The sequence below is a fragment of the Xenopus laevis genome, chromosome 8S (assembly GCF_017654675.1).
Source record: "Xenopus laevis strain J_2021 chromosome 8S, Xenopus_laevis_v10.1, whole genome shotgun sequence".
Lineage (NCBI taxonomy): Eukaryota > Metazoa > Chordata > Amphibia > Anura > Pipidae > Xenopus > Xenopus laevis.
The window spans coordinates 65532129-65555417 of NC_054386.1; the positions used below are offsets into that span (position 1 = coordinate 65532129).

A 23289-nucleotide genomic window follows, 5' to 3' on the forward strand; every position below is an offset into this window, starting at 1 on the left:
TAGCTGCCCATTGTTCTGTTTATTGGGTGCTGATGGGCTGCTGATATCACTCTAACTTGCAGTGTAGCAGTAAAGAGAGTGACTGAAGTTTATCAGAGCACACATCAAATGGTTTTGTAGCACCTGGGAATGGGCTTTCATGTCACATTTCAAAATTAAATATAAAAAATATGTTTGCTCTTTTAAAAAACAGATTTCACTGTAGAATTCTGCTGGAGCAGCACTATTAACTGATTTTTTGAAAAAAAAAACATGTTTTCCCTCGAAAAACATGCATTTAAGCATTGCTTTAGTAAATGCATTCAGTTAAAGCATTGGTGTGTTCATGCCTGAGAAAACTAACTTGAGAAACTGAGAAATCTTTGATGAGCTATTCTGCAATTTTGATCACATACACACATAAATTGAAAAAAAGGAATGTTCTTGGAATTTGAAGAATATGGCCCAAGCATCCATATATTTGAAAGGAGGGAACCAATATCAATCTCATTCTTAATTTTAAGTAGATAAAAGTAATTGGGGAGATGTTGTGGTGGATTATTGCTGCAGTGCCTTATCCAATTACAGGAGTAAATGGTCGTCTAAAACAGATGAATTACCTATATTTTCCATGATTTTCCATTCTCAGTACATTTTACAAGTAGGCTTTTCAGGGATTTTATAATTCCTTTTTATTCCATATACATACTTTATATATTCAGACATAATTGTTTCTGAGAAACCATTTCAAATATGCTTTATAATGTGCTATGAAGGACCTGAGAGGGTGGCTTATGGGACTGTTGGTTGTTGTTGAACTATTACTGCCTGTTCTATAGATCTCCTCATTTCAGGTTTCGGTTAATAAAAGTTGTCATTCCACAGCAACCAGCAATGGCTTATCCACTGGGCAAGCTATGCAAATGGTATTTGAATTAGTAGTCTTGTATTTCCACATGATGTCAATGCCAATAAGTCTAAGAGGATGAAAGTAGATGAATAGTGTCTGGAATATATTGTAGAACAAGTAGGTTGAAATCCTTTATGTTTTGGGTGTATTATAATGTTACGTTGATGACATGCTGCCATATTTTCCAAAAGTATCTAGGGCAGCTAATTGCTTATAACTGTCTAAGATGATAAGAAATTCTTTCCCCCTTGTTGTTTTGATTTTTTTTTTGTTCACATGCTCCCTAGGATGTACTGTATCTTGTGTATGTTATCCTTATAGAAAAATGGGCTGGAGTCTGTGTATGCTTCCATTTAAATCATTACAAATAAATGAATTGTGTGCGTCTTTTTGATTTAATTTGATGTACAGTTATATCAGAATTGGTTTCCTGTTTATCTTGTCAAGGTGCATTTTTCAGTCATTATCTTTCTGCTCATTTTGCAAGTGCAACGTGACAAGGGGATTATAACAGTGATTTAAACGTACCTTGAAAAATGCATTGTTAACCAAATTACAATCATTAATGGCATTTACATGTGTCTGCTTTCAAAAGATGAATGAGCTCTTTTCATTTTCTTCCTTAACATCTATAATAAGGTCCCTAAGCATTTTAATAAAACAAAAACAGCGACTCGTTTTCGAATTAAATAAGGCTGTATTGTGATCTAAAGGGTGCTTATAAATATTTCTGACAGCAGATTCCCATTGAAGACAAAATTGTGTAAATTGTGAGCTATTATCATTGTTAATAAATAAACCTTATCTTTGCTCATTGTTCCTCCCCCCACTGGTAGCTCTTCTCTCTGTAGTGGTATTTAAGAAGCCATTCTTGCATTGGGACCATTTCTATTACAGAGTGATTTAGCTGTGATTTAAACATCAATTACCTATCCTCATGGAGATTTTCGTGCTCCCCTGGTGGACATGAATGAAGCATAACTGTGCCATTTTCATATCAGGTTTTTTGATAACGGAGACGGATAACTAATCACATGGAGCAACACGTTCTATGATACAGGAAACAATAAATGCTCCCTTTTTCTAACATCATCTATTCTTCACACTTATTCCTTTCTCGCAGCTTATCTGTCGCATGCATTCTCCCCGTAAGGTTCTGGAATTAGCTATTTAAATGCATTTTTTAGGCTGGCATGTGGTTGCATGACAAACCAGGCAGCCCATTAAATTGCTCTCCGCATAGGTAAAATTCAAACATTTGTTTTGTACCTGAAATGACTTTAGTGAACATTAAACATTGTCTATTCAGTGCTACAAGCCCTGTTTTTCGACTAAATATTTAAGATGTGTTTCTGAGGTTACATAAAGTACATGCTAAGGAACTGTTTCTATAAATTGCACAATTGTCTCTGAGGGCCTGTTCTGTACAGATAATTGAATCTCATGTGTTTTGACACAGGCAGAGTAACAGTGGTTTATAAAGCAGCAAGGGGTTATAGAGAGAAATGAATAGCAATTCATACTTTTTCATTTTTATAGTTTGCATGCAGATTCAATTTTTTGTAGCAATTGTATAGGTAATAAAATATATCATGCAAGCTGCTGTCTGTGACTTCTTGCAATATAGGCTCAATTGGTTGTTTTTTGTACTGCCAGAAGTAATTATTGCTTCCATATTGATAAAATAGGGTACCACAATATAATCAGAGTATCAATGGTAAATCATGGAAAAATGCCTGTATCACACATCTCGTAATTTGTGTGTCATGAATATGCACAGGTCAGGGAGTGCTGGCTGGCACAGGCTGCATTAGGGGCCTGTACTTACCTGTCATTAAGGCTGCCTTGCACCCTGATTCTTTACACTCCGACTCATTTGCTCTGCATCTTGCTCCAGTTTTTTTTTACTTCCATGACCCCAGAAAGAAGTGCTCCTGTACTTCTCTCCAGGGTCTAAGTAAATGCCCTCTTAATTTTCAGATAGTGTACTTTATGTGATATAACTTGCCTGCATGGCCCTGCCCAGAGATCCACTGCATTTAACTTTTGAGCATACTACTTCTGTTATGTCTTCTTCTTAGACCTAAGTCTTTCCTCCACACCTTATTATAATAAAATAAATCAGTCCTTAACCATACTGATCTGCCAGTCACTATAATGCTATAATTTAGAATATGAATCCACTGTAATTAATCTAAAACTGCCCACATCTACTAAACTTAAAGGGGATCTCTGATAAAGAGGCCCACATAACACAGAAACCCCTAATATACCCATCACAGTTACCTGTTTCTTCAAAAAGTATGAATAAATGCCATTTACTATGCTGAAATCCAGCTGTTTAACAGTTCTTCTCTTTCAACATCATTTTAAATCCTGGCAGGGAAGGCGGGACTAAACACTAATGTTACAAATTGTAACAACTTCTCCACAGCTTACAGACAGCATGCAGGAACTACATAACCCACAATGCATTGCACTGTGATGTTCCTTTCCTGATTGAGATAATGTGTGCAGGAAATTGTGGGGTTTGAAGGATTCAGGCTGAGGACAGATGGCTGCTGATACAAAGTAACAGTAGTCAGCCAGCTCAGCAAAGTAGTTAGACAGATCAGCATGAGAGCAGGGGGCTAGGCTTCGGAAACTGTTCCAGACCATTAAAAATCATGAAAAGTATGCATATTTTTTAATTGATGAATATTGCAAAGTCGCTTGAAATAAGGCGTGCTTTTCAAAAAGCTTAAGTTATGTTTGTGTGGAGTTCCCCTTTAACAACATCTTTATTCATTCACCCAACAACTATTCTTGTGTTTTTCACTTTTCTCACCACCTTTTAACATTTGTCTACCTGTAAATAAATTGTACTACAAAATAAAAATATAACCAGATAATAACTATTGCAAAACAACATTGGAATGTCCGCTTCAAATAAAATACATTTACAATTACTAGAAAGGGCATAACATTTTTTATTTTTGTTTGTGATTACATATTTGGAAATGTTGTCCTTGAGGAATGTTTAAGTGCAGTATAGAGTGGTTTGCTTGTAGTTTGTGTTAAAAAACAATAACACAACTCTGCATATTAGGAAGAAAACATTAATTCACTGTAATTTCAGCAAATGTTGAATTAAAAAAAATGATATGGTGTATATGAATAGCTTGAACTGGTTGTGAGGATCAGCAGATCTCCAAGGAGTAAGAGCTTTTGTGCCTGTGGCTGTTTTCTGGGTCAATGAATTTAAAATGTATTGATATAATTCAAAATTTAAAAAAAAACAATATCCCTTTTCTCTGTAATAATAAAACAGTACCTTGTACTTGATTCCAACTAAGATATAATTAATCTTTATTGGAGGCAAAACAATCTTATTGAGTTTATTTATTGTTTAAATAATTTATTAGTAGACTAAAGGTAAGAAGATCCAAATTACTGAAAGTTCCCTTATGCAGAAAGCCCTAGGTGCCAAGCATTCTGGGATGATAGGTTCCATGCTTTCTATATATAAAATATTATTTATATGTAATATAAAACTGAAACAGTGCAGGTTATCTTCATGGTAATTTAGGGAAAAGAAAGAGAAAGTCTGGTGGCGCTGGTTTCAGTAACACTTTGCTCTATGAGGTTGCTATGATATTGCCTTGGTGGCATATTACGCTTGGTTTGTTAATTGGATCCATACAAACTTCCTTTCTAATGAATGTATTGCAAGATTTCTGAGTTAGTGTCTCACACTGTTTTTAAGAAGGTATTTGAGTGCACATTATTAACTACCATAGCCTAGATATTAGTCATAGCTTTGTTACGTTATATATGTTATACAGATCTATTTAATACATTGTGTTGAGGATGAATTTTCATATGAAGGAAAACTTGGTAAACATTATATAGGATCAAATTCACTAACATTCGTAGTTTCGCCAGGCGCAACTTCGCCGCGCTTTGCCGCACTTCGCCAGGCGTAGTTTCGCCTGCGCTCCGCAAATTCACTAAAATCCGAAGTTGCGCTCAGGGGTAACGTAAGGTTGCGAAGTTGCGCTAACGTTGATTCGCTATGTAAAGCAAAGTTACGCTAGCGAAGGCTAATTTGCATACAGCGCCAAATTCAAATTTCAATGGAGGAATACGTATCAGCACTACAAATGCCTAGAAAAGCTTCAAATCAGCAAATAAAAATTTTATTTTGCCCTACACATGTGCCCACTGTCTAGGTAAGTTGCCATGAGTCAGGAAATGTAGGGGGGAAGGAGGGGAGCCCCAAAAAAAATTTCGATCTTTTTCAGCCTATCACCCATAATGTAGAAAACATGCCAGTGTTTTTTGGGACTTAGAAAAAATTTTGACTTTTTTGGAAACAATCCCTATCTACTCTATTGCGCTTCGCCAGGTCTGAGGTGGCGAAGGAAGTCTAGCGTAAAAGGTGGCGTTCAGTACACTGCGCAAGTTAGTGAATTTGCGTAGTTACGTCGCTAGCGAAAATTCGCCTGGCGTAAGGGTGCGAAACTACGCCAGCGTTCGTTAGTGAATTTGCGCAGTAACGAAAATGCCAAACGCTAGCGAATTAATGCTAGCGTTCGGCGCTTCGGCGCTTAGTGAATTTGCCCCTAAATGGAACAGAAGTCATAATATGCTTTATTTCTCTGGGATCAATTTAACAATGGTCACATATCAACTCAAGCAAAACGAGCAAGGAGACTAAATAGAATAAAGCTTGTGCTTGTACTATGTGTAATATTTCATAAAAAAAACAAATATTACACCCTTTTACACACACTCCCACTTGGCAAATGAATGCAGTTCAATACCAACTGATTAGTTCCCAGCGTAAGAGAACTTAATGGCTTACAGTAACATACACTTAGCATACATAGCACTAGGATCCTGCTAGGGGAGTCATGGGGGTTCCAACCCCCCCCCCCCCTCAACACACTTGTCTATTGTGATTGTGTCTATTGTGATTGATTAATGGATTGGAAAAAATAAAAAATAGGTATAGGTTGTAGGTTGTAGTGGAACATTAATCTAATTTTTGTTTTAGTTTTTATAAATTGTGATGAAAGAAGCGGCCTCATTTCACCAAAAAATTCACAAGTCTGTGTAATATCTTGTGAAACGTCTAAATTTAATCAAAAATCACTGGAGTTAATAAAAGACAAAATTACATTACAGTTAAGGGCATGTTTAACTCTGCAATAACATATACATTGCTCTGCCTTGATAGAGAAGCTCCTTTCCACTGTGCTACAACTGTTCTTTATTGACAAAAAAGGATTCCATGTTGCCAATTTCTTCCAGACACGAGATCAGGGAGGGCTTATTTAATTGGCTGAAGGCAAGGGATACATAATAAAGTTTTCTCTCTGCCTTTTCCACTGAAATTTAACACATGGCAAAATTCTAGTGTGGTTTCGTAAAAATGTTTGCTGCTGGTGAAACCAAGAATTTTGTTGCAAAACTGTATCAGGCAAAATAGGTTATCATCACTTGTAACAAAACACATTAATTTTAATCTTCTCAAAGCTGCTTTACAGCTTATATTCATAACCTAGAGACCGATGGCTTATACAAAACTTATACTATAACTAGTATTAAGTGCACAATTAAAGTGCAGAATTTTTACAAATTTGCACATGCACACACATATTTACCATTTACATTTGTCCAAACATCACATAAACCATAATGGCTGATCTGAACATTTTAAAAGAACAAAAGTATATATATATAGATATAGATATATATATATATATCCTCTATACATACTGCATATGTATAGAATCATTTATGTTGTTGATGTAAAGTGAAAATAAATTCAGAATATATCCATTGATTTTTGGGAAGAACTACAATAAAAAAAAAATAAAGTAATTGCTAAATAGAATAAATGCTCTTTTCCTGTAAAGAACTGTTATTTTAATACCATTGTAACACATTCTAAGAAATATTCATAACAATAATCTCAGTGATTACTAATTAAGACTTTCTTCCACTTTAATTAATGATGAGCTATGCACATCCTCTGTAACATCTTCAGAAGCATGCTTTGTACTGTATGGCATCAAACAACTAAAAAAGTAAATACAATGTCAGTTTCAGAAGACAAAGTGAGAACGCAAATGCCCATAAAGGCTAATAATAATAATGACAGATGCCTAATTATTTCTGGAGATCTCCCTAGGTATTTCCTAAAGCATTTTGTAATGGATCAAATTAAAGACAGCTATAAATTGTAGGAGCAAGAAACTTCATTAATGAAACTATTGCATTGGATATGTACAAATACTGTATGTTATCAGTGCAAGAAGTTAATTAAATTATTTGTGCTTCTATGTTTTCATTTAGTAGTATTGGATATAATATTCTTAAAGGTGTAGCAAATGCATGCACATGTAGATTACAGTGGTTAAGAGGAACAGTTGTTAACATGAACATTATGACACCCACCAATGAATTCAATAAATTATAATTAATGAGGAAATAGAAATTCATTTTTATACACAGACATAACAAATTTCACAGAGTGAAAGGAAACTTGATAGTCTATAAAATGAACCATTTCCAACCCCCCTTTGGCTCACAGAGTTATTCAGCTCTCCCACACCTTTTTCAGTTGTAAAGTGGTTGACTTTGGGAGTGCTTTGCAGAGAATCTTTCCACCACCCAGTATATGGAAAGCAGAGTCCCAGAATCCATCACTTCACAATGGAAAGAGTTGAGGGACAGGTTGTATGACTCTGTGAGCCTAAGGGCGATCAGGATTTTTTTTTTTTGAGGCAAAGAGAAACTATGACAGCTTCCTTTCAATCTGTGGAATCAGGTATATCCGTTTAAAAAAATGTATAATTCTTTTTGGAAGTTCAGATATTGTATATTTCCCTTTTTGACATAAGCACATATAATTGAGCTCATGTCAAAAAGGTAGGTATTTTCCCTTTAATGATTCATTCTCTTTGCTCTAAAAGGTTTATAGATAAAACACCAGGTTTTTCTGAATCATAAAAACTTAAATTGAGTAGACAAAGACGTCCTCATAATTATAAACTGCAGTAGGTATAACAAGAGGCTAAATACATTGCTCTAGTTTTAATTACCTAGTGCTTCAAGTTAGTAATTGTGGTTTCAGTCAGAAATCAACAAATTTATACTCCATTAAAGAATCAGCCTTGATCAGTTCAATCCTCATTATATCTTTTAATGTGAAGATTTCTGTAGAACTCCATGCTGAGCAACAAAGGAAGAGTTTGTGGATGCTGAATTGGTTGTGTTTCACTCACAGCGGAACACTTTAGAGATTACATTTATTATCACTAGCGATAAAATTAAATGGGTGCTTTGTAAATTGTTCAAGGACTCACAGCTATTTGGCTTGCCTAAAAAAAAAGTATTTATGTGCAAGCCAGGTTGGTTAAATATATATATATAAATATTCAAAAACATCACAGTGCTTCCAACGTTTCGACACCCTTGATAAAGACCCCAAAGGGGGTTCGAAACGTTGGAAGCACGGTGATGTTTAAATAAACAACTTTATGTTTTTGGAGAAACCAGAGTGCAGGTCCCTTTTGAATATTTATGTACATTGATTTGGCCGAGCACCTGGGAAGTGAAAACACGGGACGCTACCTACATTATAATATATATATATGTGTGTGTGTGTGTGTAATGTGAATATCTATATGTTTAAACTTAACCTATGCAAGCATTTTTTGATATTTTGAGGTTGCTTCACTTTCCCTTTAATCCTGCTGAGGTGTATTACCTTGACAGGTGGGGAAAGGAGGTCACACTAGGGGAGGAGCAACAATGGTTTTAAATTCTGTATCTTTGTAATAATGTTTAGTGATGTGCGAATTTGCGCCGTTTCGCTTCACAGAAAATTTGCGAAACGGCGAAAAATTCGTGAAACTCGCTTTTGACGCCGGCGTCCATTTTTTTGATTACGACGCCCATTTTTTGGCGCCGACGCCCTTTTTTGACTACGACGCCCTTTTTTGACTACAACGCCCAGTTTTTTGGTTGCCCGCGACAATTTTTTTTGACGCCGGTGAACTTTCGTCAGCGAATTTTCGTGGGCGTTTTGCGAATTTATTCGCTGGCGGCGAATCGCGCAATTTCGCTGCGAATCCACGCCTGGTGAATAAATTCGCCCATCACTAATAATGTTTTTATATGGTTAAACATCTTGAGAAAGGTCCCAGACCATGGACCAAACCGTTGATGTATTTTAATGCTTTAAGATTAATAAACAGCGATTTCTGCAGGAGTGCGTGCAACAGCAGTATTTTCTACATTTTCTAATTGAGCACAGCACCTCCAACAACTAATGTTGACTAATGGAGTGCTGTCAACTCACCTTGGTGTGTGTATGTGTATGTGTATATATATATATATATATATATATATATATATATATATATATACATACATACATACATACACATACACATACACACACACACACACACACATATATATATATATATATATATCTATATATATATATATATAAATATATAAATATATATACACACACCAAGGGGAGTTGACAGCACTCCATTAGTCAACATAAGTTGTGTATATATATATATATATATATATACACACACACACACACACCAAGGTGAGTTGACAGCACTCCAAGGAACTTTTGAGGCAAAGGTTTCAGCAAACAAAATGTAGGTTTATTGGTTCCTTGTTTGGTATCTATATTCGGACCTGCACCCAGGTTCTATTTTTGGCTAATAGTGTGCGCTCTGCCTGCATGTTATATATATATATATATATATATATATATATATATATATATATATATATATATATATATATATATATATATATATATATATATATATATATATATATATATAACCCCTCCTAACAAATCAGGCTTAGTAAAGGACAAAAATATCCCACAGTGCTTGTCATATGAGGCCATGTCAATGCAAATACATCTCTTTTTCCCTTCAGGGATTTAATTATGTCTTTTCCCATACAGAGGGAAGGAAAGGTAGGTTTGAAAGTGTAGCCCTGTGTATTTCAGTGCTTGTCAAATGTGAAGTAAACGTGATCTATCAGCTTGTCATATCCTACTGTCAGATTCAGGGAGTAAAGTGACTCCGGGATAAGTGGCATCTTGGCTGTCTAGAAAGATATTGTCAGCTAACCTTTTATGTTGCACAACGTAACAAAAAATGTCAAACAATTCCACCTAAATGTTTGTTATTTCTAATTCTAGCTTACTGTACTTTATCAAGTGAAGGAATCAAACTGATTTTTATTCAAATAAAAATTCTATAAGTTATTCTTTTTTGCTCGGGTTCTGTTTTGTGTCATTAACTGTCTTTGTTCCTCTGTGATCTGCACCTAAGTATAGATTGTCAACAAATGTAACGTGCCAGGCATCACGCACAGTGTTAATAAGCAATTATATACTCTGATACTAGAGACCAAAACAGCTGCATTTTGAAACTTTGGCCAGCCATTATTCTTTCAAATAACATCATATGGCGAGATCTTGCCAAAGTCAATTGGATCGTTTTTGCAGCTCATTTAAGTTCCCTGATCATGAGGCACCAAACTGACACTCTACAAGTCAAGGATATACTTTGTCTCATACCCCTCTTAACATTCCAGTTTAAAAAAAGTGTATATGTTAACCTTTCTATTCACCACAACTAGCTCTAAACATATTTAGACATGTCTCTTGCTCTTTTATTTATATAGTTATAGAATTATTAGTGTTTAATAATGAAGATACTATTAAAAAATGTGGGAAATGTAGTGATTAATGTAACATCTTCCACTAGTATTAACTCCATTTACCAGTACTACATACATTTTGCTGTAATATATGCACCTACTGCAGAGCCTTACCCACACATATGCCAAACTACTACAGAATATTAAAGGACTGGATCAAATTCACAATTATTTGTTAAAAATCATATAAAACTACAACTCAAAAAATGACTGGTCAAAAAGAGTAGTGCAACACAAACTGTAAAAAACACTACTGCTACATTTCAAAAATATATTTAGTGGTGGTGTATTTCTTTGAGCCACCTATAAGTCCCAGGCTTGAAGTGGCAATATAATCCAACCCTTCAGGCATATGCTACAGTTTTACTTTTACATAATTTGCATACATCATAAAATTGTATACATGTATACATTCCACAAAATAGTTATACTTGGCAAAAACAGCAAAGAGCCTACTAAGAAAATGAGAATAGCCCCAACGGTGATTGAAAAATTGAGAATCCCCTTGACTAAGGCCACAGTGCCAAAACATTGGGGCTATTCTTATTTTCTTGGTAGGTGTATCCGCTCCTTGCTGTTTCTCTTTTTGCAAAGTATAACTATTTGGTGGTATCTATACATGTTCAATTATGTATGCACATTGTGCTTGTTGATTAAACACTTATGTCGATTTTGCATAAAACTAAAACATTTTTTCTATACTCATGCTTTTGAATTATTTTTTTTGAGTGTGCAAACGTAACGCATAGATTGCCTTCTATTTTGTTACTCAATGTGGGGGTAACTCTTTGTTTCTGCACCTCATATTTTATTCTGCCTAACATTTTACTGATTAGTGTGCCCTCCATTCATTGTTAAGTTTGTAGGCTACAGGGCCATCATCAGGAGGGAGCAAAGAAATACAGTAGATGTTAAGATTTATTTTTGCATACTCTGGGGATAAGGTGATCCAGTCAGCTTTAAAATCCTGATAGATAGTGCTTGATAGTGTTGTGGTATACTGTGTTGTGGTATACTGAAGATGTGCACATCTACTCTGTCATTTTTTACAGACAGGCACAGTTGCTCTGTGATTGGACTGGGCATATTGGATAACTAAATACTAAACTTCCTGGGCGCCTTTTCAGTCTCAGTTTGGTGAGATGTCACAATCGCAGTTAACTATGCAGGTCTTTGAGGCTGGGTAAAACTACTTGTGCTGATCAGTTACAGGAGGTCATATTGAAAAAGAAGATGTGCTGAATCATTACATGGGGCTTATGGGGAGATATATCGTGGTGATCTATTGCTGGTGTGCCAAGGGATGTAACACCAAGAAGATGATCCATTAAAAGAGATTTCAAGGCTTCCATTTAAATAACTCACTTGAGCATGAAATGTGTCAGGCTTATGCCATTTTGTGTCTCTCTGATAAAAAAGGGCTGTGATAAGTGCCTCTTTCTTTGAGGTGGTTTCCACAACCATCTGATGCAATAGCATTTTCTCCTTGCTGTAGGTGTGGGGATTTAACAAATCCAGGGTATTGATCGGTTACTTCCGAATTGTATTGAAGTTCTTAGTGTGGGATTTAAATACACTGACAGAAATGCTCTACATTTGAGTTTTCTTCTTGTAAATATCTGCAGTCTCATTGATTAATAAGATGATTCTGAATGGAATACAGAGCTATAGTATATACATACTGTCGCATATAAGTGCTTATATATTTCACTGTGCTGGAAAAGGGTATCACTGTGATATTATAAGGGATAGTTATTTTGACTAATCTTTGATCAATGCTATGGGAAAAAATATCCCCCACTAGTTGTCTATAATGTCCTCTAATGTACATGGAATGAGTAATCATGTCCCCATGCAAGCGCCTTTTCTCCAGAGGAAAAACCTCCAACCTTGGCAGTCTTTCCTCATGGTTTAATTCTTCTACAATACTTTCCATATTGTAGTCTTGGTAAAATTATCAGCACAGTATTAATGATGAATTTTCTCTCATTTTCAGTCATTATGAACAAGATCGGAGTGCACTTAAAAGAAAAGAATGGGAGAGAAGGACACAAGAAGTCCAACAAGATGAAGACCTGTTTGCCGCTGGCTTTAACCTGTTTGGAGAACCATACAAGGTAAATAAAAAGATATTTAATTTCTTGTAACGTTCATACAATACCGAACCACATGTATAAAAAACAGTTGCTAGTTGTTGTAAATTGGATGCAATGGATTTCTATACTGGGACAAAGTAGCCCATGTTTAGCATTAAGCTTCACTATATACATCATCAAAGTATCATTGTTTTCAAAAACTGGCAACTATGATACAGACCTTTTTTCTTATTTTATTACACTGAAAACATTTACATTCATGATCCTTATTCAGGTAAAATGATATCATATTTACACTTCATTCACACTGGCCTTGATTTATTAATTTATTACCTGTTCTTTAATATATTCACCTTAAAAGCTATGGATTTGCCCAGTTGGTCTCTGTTTTCTTTCTGCCAAAATATATACATAGCAATCAAATATATGGAAAACATTGCTATTTGATTTCTCAAGGCAAGAGAGAGCATGACCAATCTTTTGCTGATGTCATGTACAAAACTTTGGAATACAATTTGGAATACACTTCTTATATTTGAAGCTTTGCCACACCACAGTTGTTCACTGGCATTTAGTGTAGTGTTTGTTGGTATATAAATAGGTAATCCCTACACTGACTTCTTTATTTTCCCAATCCTAGCATTCTGTGTAAATCGTGCATATGGTACTTTTGATTTAGGATAGAAATGAATAGCCTAAGGTCCTTTAGGTAATACTGTGAGTTAACCCATAACATCAAATCAGGAGATTTTATTTACCGGTCACATGTTTAAAATCAAACATTTTATTGGATGCTATGGGTCACTGCTATTGGGAAAACATATCTTTTATTACATATGGGGTTATGCTTCTAACGCACTGCAACCAATTTATTAGCTAGTTTGGAGATTCCCAAAACCTGGGGTCAAGGATTGTTCTCTAATAGATTGTTCTTATATTATGTATACTATTAGCAGTAATATCATGAAAATATTTATGCAAGATTGCTTTAAAACAAAGACTGAAATGGTTTGCCTTGATCCTGATGCTTGTTTTGTGATGATGAATTAAATTATGCATGAGGGAGCAGAACAAATATGCAAGTGTTTAAACTGAGTATCGTAATTCCTCTTGCTATGCCCTTAGCACAATGGAATCGCCTTGTTGTCAGTGTGGAAGCTGAAAAGAAAAGGCCAAGTTTGGCGCTATCCCAAATGGTATATTGTGCAATTCTGTTGAAGTAGACAGCTTATAAACAAAGAGCTTATTCTTGGCTTAGCTAAATGTAATTTCTGCCACTAAAAATGACAGACCTAGCGACCGTTAATAAGTTACAATGATTCCTACTCTTGTTCTCTCAGCTGTAAATATGCCTGGTTTTGAATGTATTTCAGCTTCTGACAGATTATATAATTACTCCAAAATTGTATTTATAATCATAAACAGAAGTATGTTTAAAAAGCACAGTTCTAATTAAAACAAATGTGTTTTTGTTGGTGCTGTTATGTATTGATAGAAATGTGATATTCTGCTTGGAAATTCAATATAATGATGCTGTTTGGCTTATGTTGCCAAATAAGCAGTGCACTTTTAAATAAGAAAATTGCATGGCTCTCCTGTTAGAGGGGGAAACAAATCAGATTGATGCGATTGGACCGACAACTGTATATATTAGAGACTATTGAAATTGTATCTTATAATAACATTTTACAGCTGTCTTAGTATTTTACCGAAAAATTTGGGTAAATGTTAATGTTAGGAAATTATTTGGTTTTATTAATAAGGAGGAACATCCTTTCATTCAGTACATTATAAGGCACCTTAATTGCTGGTCGGATATATATTTACTGTATATTCCTGCAAAGAAGTTAACTTATCTGGGTGCAGGTGAACAGTCAACAGGATGAATGACACAACAATTTGTTCACAAACCCAAAACCTTCCACAAATAAAACTGTACGTTGGTATGGGATCAGCATCAGTATAGGAAATCCAGAAACCAGAAAGCATCAGATTACAGAAAGGCTGTCTCTGATAGACTGCAGTTTAATCAAATAATAAAAATTGTTAAACATTATTTGGGGCCATGTCCCATAGACTTCGGTTTAATCAAATAATTGAAATAAAAAAAAAAATCACTTTCTTTTTCTCTGTAATAATGAAACAGTACCTTGTAATGTATCCCAGCTAAGACATAATTAATTCTTATTGGAGGTAAACCAATTTTTTTTTGTGTTTTATTAAGGTTTACATTTTATTAATGTTTAAATTATTTTTTAGAAGACTTAATATATATATTTATACTGTATATATATATATATATATATATGGGACCAGTTATCCAGAATGCTCGGGACCTGGGGCTTTCCAGATAATGGATCTTTCCATAATTGGGATTGTCATACCTTAAGTCTACTAGAAAAACATGTAAACATTAAGGGGCAGATTTATCAAGGGTCAAAGTGAATTCGAGGGAATTTTCGAAGTAAAAAAATTCGAAATTCTAAGTAATTTTATGGATACTTCGACCATTGAATAGGATACTACGACTTCAAATTTACTTTGAATCGTTCGACTATTCGACTATTCGACTATTCGACCATTCGATAATCTAAGTACTGTCTCTTTAAAAAAACCTTTGACTTCAATACTTCGCCAACTTAAACCTGCCGAATTGCTGTTTAGTGTATGGGGGACCTCCTGTGTGTTTTGCTAAGTTTTTTTAAGTCAAAGGTCTTTTTGGATAAATTGTACGACCGTACGATAAAAATCGGTCGAATGGTTCGATTCGAAGTACGATTGTATCGTACGATGTATAAAATCCTCCCAACTTCGAATTCAATGTCGGAGGATTCTATTCAATGGTCGAATTCCGAAGTTTTTTCTACTTCGAAATTCGACCCTTGATAAATCTACCCCTAAGTAAACCCAATAGGCGACTTCTGCTTCCAATTAGGATTCATTATATCTTAGTTTGGATCAAGTACAAGTTACTGTTTTATTATTACAGTGAAAAGGGAAATCATTTTTAAAAATTAAGATTATTTGGATAAAATGGAGTCTGTGGGAGAAAGCCTTTCCATAATTCATCTCTTTCTGGATCACAGGTTTCTGGATAACAGATTGCATACCTATATATACACCTTAATTTCAACAATTTAGCTTTAAAAAAAATATAGTTATACAGTTGTACACCTAGCAATTACATTTTCATAAAATATATTTCTAGTTCTAGTATATATATATATATATATATATATATATATATATATATATATATATATATATATATATATATATATATATATTTATTTATTTTTTCTCCTAGTTCTGAAGGTTTATGAATAGCTGTTGAACAGTGTAGGTGACATTTGGAACTGGACCAAATGTCAATGCTGCTTGTTAAACAAGACATCATTGGTCAAGCTCATGTTTTTTTGTTCTGTACCAATTAATAATACCGTCATAAACTATTTTCTTTTTGGTAATTTGTAGACGGGCAAATGAAAGGCAAGTTCACATTTCACATTTGTTTTGTGATTGTAAATAGTAATTTGATGACATGTAACTTTTTGAAATATTATTTCTATACTATTTAGACAAACAAAGGGGATGCTCTTGCAAACCGTGTTCAGAACACCTTGGGAAATTATGATGAAATGAAAGACTTATTAACAAATCACAACAATCAGACCCATCTTGTAGGAATTCCAAAGAATTCAGTGCCACAGACACCAACTCCCGTAGAGAAAAATGAGCAGAACTTTTTTCCAGATCAAAGAAACAGGCTGGCCCCATGCCACCAAAGCAGTGACCAAACATCATCCTCCATGCCACCACCCTCTTCGCTGGCACCAAATACAACCTTGATGCACAACCATGAAGGGTCAAGGAAGTCTCGAGTGGATTGGGCACATGGAGGACACACCTCTTCTTGTACACAATCGAATCAATTCAACAGTCAACCAAGCAGATTAAAACATAATTCTTCACATGATTTGCTACAAATACGCTATGAGGACCTTTACAACTGCCAAAGTGTTATTGAGGAACTTGTACCTGCTACATCATCCACACACTCCAGAAGGCACAACCACTCTAAAGCATTAAGTGGGGAACATTCAAAATCTCCAATAGACTCTGAAACACTAGGCCATGGCGCTGTCTCTCCCCTTCCATCTACATCATTATTAGCTGCAAACAACAGTGTCTCCTCTCAGAACTTTCCTCCAGGAATACACAGTAAAACAAGCATGGTGCAGCAAAAGCCTACAGCTTACGTAAGGCCAATGGATGGTCAGGATCAAGTACCCAATGACTCTCCTGAACTAAAGCCATCAACCGAAATAGATGATGGATATAACAACCCTCTATTTGGAACACTCTTAGAGGGGAAAGCCAATGTACCTGTTACTAAGAGCAAACTGCCAAAGCTTACTATTCCCCAAGGAAATGAGGTAAGTTTTAAGTTCTGGTTGTTGTTGCCCATCTTATAAGGATATAATTTCATGAATGAGAATTATACTAAGGAGGAAACTTGACTTTTTCTCACTATAATGAAAAAAAAATTAAACCAAACCCCCAAAACTGAATCCCCTTAATTTACCAATGAATCTGATGGAAAAAGTTTGCGCGGGATAAAGTGAAGTAAAAATTTGATATCAAATCAAACTGTGCAACTTTTTTGATTTGATGCTTGAATCATGCAACTTTTTCGAGTTTTCTCCTGAAAAACTCGACTTTTTTGGATGATAACCCACGAAGATAATGAAGGAAAGAAATATCTTCAAATTGTTAAAGGGTCATCTGCCATCAACTTTTACATGATTTTGACAAGTTTTAGCTGGAGTAATTTTGGATTTTTAGCAAAAAAATACATAATCTCCAAAAATGCTCTAAAAATTGGACTTCTTCCTCTTTAAAAATTGACCAGAAAAATTTGAGACTTAATTAACAGGCTTTTAAAAATGGAGATTTTTAGGATATTTTTACACAAATCTGAGATTTTAAAGGAACAGTAATTTCAAAAATGATAGTAATGAAAATATAATTTACTATTGCCCTGCACTGGTAAAACTGGTGTGTTTGCATCAGATACACTATAAAAGTTTATATAAACAAGCTACTGTGTAGCCATTCCAAGCTGAAAAAGTAGAAAAGGCACAGTATACACAGCTACAAAAAAAAGCTCTGAACTATACATGGGATTCTTCAAGACTTTTCTATTATCTACTATGAATCCTTTGCTTGAATGGCTACCCCCGTGGCTACACAGAACCTTGTTATAAAGTAGAATAGAGTTTTGGAAGCAAACACACCACTTTTACCAGTGAAGGGCAGCAGTACATTATATTTTCATCACTTTAAAACACTTCAATTTTATAGTGTTACTGTTCCATTTTTTAACATTTTAAATTATGAGAAGAGTGCAATTGAATACATTTATAGTTACTGACAATTATAATATTATTAAAAAGTACCAATATTTTTTTCGACTATTAACGTTGAATATGTTTTTTAAGTTAATTTGCTTCATAAAGATACATATTTAGTAGGTTCTGGTCTAGACATCTATGAGTCTTTGTCAGTATAGATTGGCATGTGGACATCAATGCTTCTGGCACAAAGTATTTATGATGAATTTCTGGATACATTCCAAAAAAGTTAGAGTTTAGACGAAAGTTATACTTTGTTCTGTAGAGGAGCAATCTCATCTCTGCACAGATTAATTAATGGGGCAACTAGTGATGGGCAAATTTGCGCCGTTTCGCTTCGCCGAAAAATTCGCAAATTTTGCGTGAAATTTGCGAAACAACGTAAAATTCACGAAACGTCCGTTTTTCCGGAAAATTTTTTTTGACGCCGGCGAATTTTTGACGCAAATTTTCGCAGGGGTTTTGCACACTTATTCGCTGGCGGCGAATCACGCAAATTTGCCGCAAATTCGCGCCTGGCGAATAAATTCGCCCATCACTAGGGACAACAACAAGAGAAGTTTTTTTTGTAAATGTAGCTTTCCCATGGAAGATTTATAAAGGTAGTTATTTAAGGTAGTGTTAAATTTAACACCATCTCAATTTTCATAAACTCCTGTCTCTATATTTATTTCCTGACTATATTTTTTGCATAATAACTTTAATTTAAATAACTAGACCAAGATCAAGGGGCCGATTCACTAAGCTCGAGTGAAGGATTCGAATGAAAAAAATTCGAATTTCGAAGTATTTTTTTGGTACTTCGACCATCGAATTGGTTAAATTCGTTCGAATACGAACGAAATCGAACGAATCGAACGAAAAATCGTTCGACTATTCGACCATTCGATAGTCGAAGTACTTTCCCTTTAAAAAAAACTTCGACCCCCAACTTCGGCAGATAAAACCTACCGAAGTCAATGTTAGCCTATGGGGAAGGTCCCCATAGGCTTGCTAAAATTTTTTTGATCGAAGGATTTTCCTTAGATCGTTGGATTAAAATCCTTCGAATCGTTCGATTCGAAGGATTTAATCGTTCGATCGAACGAAAAATCCTTCGATCGATCGAACGAATGTTTAGCACTAAATCCTTCAACTTCGATATTCGAAGTCGAAGGATTTCAATTCGAGGGTCGAATTTCGAAGTATTTTTAACTTCGAAATTCGACCCTTAGTGAATCTGCCCCATAGTTTTCCTTTGCTGCAGTTAGATCATGTGAATGATGCGTTAGTCTATTTTATAGCTCCATGGTATTTATTAGAATTCTGGGCTGCAACAAAGACAGCTGTGTTTTGCAGTAACACTTGAAATAACTTTCTGAGTTGTATGAAAACTGTGATTTTCTTTTTCTTTCCACCAAAGTAAACAGTAAAGGCTCTGGTCGTATAATTATTTTTGTGGTTGTAATGTCAGTTTTACAGAATGTAACCATTTAAAGTCCAATGACTGAGATATAGTCAAACAATGTCTGGCTAATTTAATCAATATGTTATGAATATGTGCATAAAAGTTAACGGTAATGATTTTTTTTTTACTGTTATAGGGCAAAAAGGGATTTAGTTGTGATCACTTAAAAATGTAACCACTGCTATGATAAATCCAATGCACTAGACCATGTTGATAACCACAAAAAAAAACATTGTAATAAAATTGTGCTTAGTCTTGTTTTGAAATAAGAAGACTAAGTTGTATTTTGGATGCTTTAGGGGCCTAGAAGAATGACACTGGTTATGTGCGATTAGCCTTGTTTGTTTTCTCAAATAAATAAAACATTTAAGCTGATTTTAATAGCAATAACATTGCTTTTGAATTGTTACTGTTACATGAACCACAAATATTTCAACAACATTAGTGTTTGCTGTTTGTTTTTTGTTTTTTTTAGGTGAGGGATCAGGAAAGTGAAGTTTAATGACAAAAGAGGGAAGTGTGTGAATGTAAATATGAAAATTGTCGGGAACTAAGAATTTAGAAAGATGTAGTCCATTAATATGCAAAAGAACATGCCTTTTCTACAGTCGTTTACAGAAGTTGAGCTTATATCAGGACACACCTAACAGAGAGTTACCACTGATGATTATATATTAATATAGCTCCAAAAATATTCCATAACACTTTACAGACATTTTTGCAATCTAAGATTTACCTCCCCCCAAACACAAAAGGGACAACAAGGTAACCTACCTACATTGGATTCAAACTCAGGATACCAGTGTAGCATAAATGCTAACAACTGCACCACTGTGCCACCTATCTGATTCCTTGGATTTATATACAACCTCATCTTAGCCTGCAAAAAAAGTCATAAAACATAATTATCTAGACCCACGTCAGAGGAACCAAACCAGACAATTTCACTCACTAGAAACTGGGTGGCACATGCGTCACCTTATGGAACTCTGGGACAGCATTATTATGTCAAACGACTCGTATCCTGCAGCTTTCTCTTCTGAATGCTACTGTAGGTAATTGTATTTACTGTAATTTAAAAATAAGCACTTCCTTGTAACACAAGAAATGAGGGGTTATTTATGCCCCTGGGGGCACAAGTGCAAGAGCATGCCCTATAGTGCTCATTCAGAAAGGCCCTTGTGCACTGAGCTCCAAATAAAAAATATCCAGCACTCATTAATGAGTACAGTACAGGATGAGCAGCTAACCATGTCCTAGGGGAATGCCTAAGTGCCAAAGTCGAATTTGATCTGCATATAAGATGCTGAAGTTTATAATGGAATAATTATTGCCTATCTTTCTGAAGAATGTATAACTTAATTATAAAAATTATAATGATTGTCATGCTATGCTTGCTTTGTACATGTTTTCTGCTCATATATATCCAGCTCTGCTAATTAAGTTCATTGGGTTCTACTCTTGTTGCTGTGACACAATTTCTAAAATAACTCTTCTCCATAGAGATTAATTAGACAAAAGATTTTGTTCTATAGCCCAACTCAAGCCATAGATAAGGTCCATAAATCTAAACAAAATCATGTCCTCTAATGATTTGTCAACATTGGGCTGAAACCTGGAAGATCTGACATTGTTTTCTAGATTGGGTAGAAGTTATTTTATGGGGAATATATCTGTCCTTCAGAGGTGAAGGACCAGTGTTGGACTGGGTGTCCCTCTGCCCCTGTCCCAGGCAGAATGTGGTCCTGTGCCTACAGGACCCACTGAGTTTTCATCTGTAATATGTTTAGAATTGCATGTATAAAGGTTTCATATATTCAATAAGAACCATGCACATTTTTATCCCAATGCCACTGCCTAGTTATAACAGCGAAAGAAGGAAACACTCTCTGCATTTTGTAGTCCTGTGGCAGTAAAATGAGAATTTTATGGCTTAGAATATTGAACTGTGTAATGTCAGAGCCTTCCTTCGAAGCCAAAACTGACACATTACATATGCTGCTGCACGGGGCAGGCTTTTAAATGAAATTAATCAGAAGAATCCAAGTGAAAGCATTTCCATGTGCTAATTAGAAATGGTTTAGTGCATTAATACACATATTGACTTGGGAATAAATTAGCGGAGAAGAGCCGCATTAGGTTTGTAAGATGTAATTTCAATATTATATTTCTTATGTCTTAAACAAGTGGATAATATGATTTGAAATTAAATGTATCCTTTTTGCTCTTGCTTTTTCTTTTTAAAGCGATTACTAGCAAGTTTAGCACTGTAAATCGAACATTGTATAATATATAATAATATATATGATAAACAGTGTTCTACCATCCTACACATAGTGAAGGTCCACACCAATAATTGCTCTATTCTATTAGTAAATTAACTGTATTGGAAAATGTATGTAGCTGTGATGTTGCAAGCTGGAGAAATGGCTGGTTGCTGGTTAGTCAAATTTATTGTCTATTTTCTCAAACCATGGTCATCTACATCTATGGCAGTTGGCAGTACCATATACTAGCATTTATAATACCCTTGTTTTCTGGTAGATTTAGCTTGAAGACAGTTGGGAGCATTGCTGCACTTGTCTCTAAAAAGTTTCAGAGGCAAAATATTTTCAACTACTGCAATACTCAACCTCCAACACCTGATGAAGCACAAATGCTTTATATATTTAACTGCAGGATATGAGGGGTAGGATAGGATTAGGCAGTAGGGGTTATTTTACTAAAGAGAAGAAGCATTAGGAATAGATGAGATGATGGAAAACATTAGAATGCTTTTGAAGATGTAACATAGATTGAAGCATTATGTCTCTTTATAACACTTTGGTATGTCATTTTATTGATTCACAATGATACAAATTCAGACAAAGACCTGTACAAAACATCATTATTAGTCAGCACTGTTTATACATACTGATAAGTCTAAAAAGAATAGCATTGAACCTGAATGACTTTTTGTCAATAGAAAATATTATCAGTAACAAATACATCTTCCCCCAGAATTAATGAACATTATACCTAGTTGTTTAAATGAAAACTCAGTGCCAGTATTTTATGATGTTGCTGGAGTGATTGGAGAGAACCATTAGTGGATTTAAATGCTTGTTTTTATTGATCCTGACCAGAAGTTCAGTTTATTTCCCAAAATGAAAATATATCAAATTACTTCATAATAAAACAAGAGTTAAGTGACAGCTACTGTAGTTTAAACCCTTTGGGGTGATTAGAAAAAAACCCAGTGTGATATATAACTTCACTCTCATTTGTTAAGGAATGGCACTTTACAGTAATGAACAAACGTGTCCAACTCCAACAGCCAATACATTTATAACTAAGTGAGCTAAGTGTTTTTGTTTTTTTTTCTTTCTAAAATTGGGTAATGGAGCCAAAGTTCTAGTAATAGTGCCATGGTATGTTTGAAATTAATACAATGGGGGTAAATCAGAAGCCACTCTAAATTCTCTTGATCACCCACATGTTACCCTTTTCTAGGCTAAAAATGCTAGCATACATTATAATATTATCAAGGCTTAAAGCATGCTGGGAGCTGCAACATCCAGGGTAAAACTAAAATCAGTATTGCTCAGTAACATTTTCCTCCACCATTCTAAAGCCAGCTGCTACACTAAAATGCAAAATAATGTGAGAACTCCACATAACCTGTGTAAACCTAGCTCCATGTTC

The 23289-nt window shown here is 34.9% G+C and overlaps 1 protein-coding gene across 1 annotated transcript in view; it reads left to right on the forward strand.

Annotated features, from left to right (window-relative positions):
• aff2.S (AF4/FMR2 family member 2 S homeolog) overlaps positions 1-23289 on the forward strand; it is a 309129-nt gene that overhangs the window by 89618 nt on the left and 196222 nt on the right. The window contains exons 2-3 of the mRNA XM_018233013.2: positions 12645-12765; positions 16323-17180. Of these exons, the coding sequence (XP_018088502.1) occupies positions 12645-12765; positions 16323-17180 (979 nt within the window). The remainder of the gene's footprint in view (positions 1-12644; positions 12766-16322; positions 17181-23289) is intronic.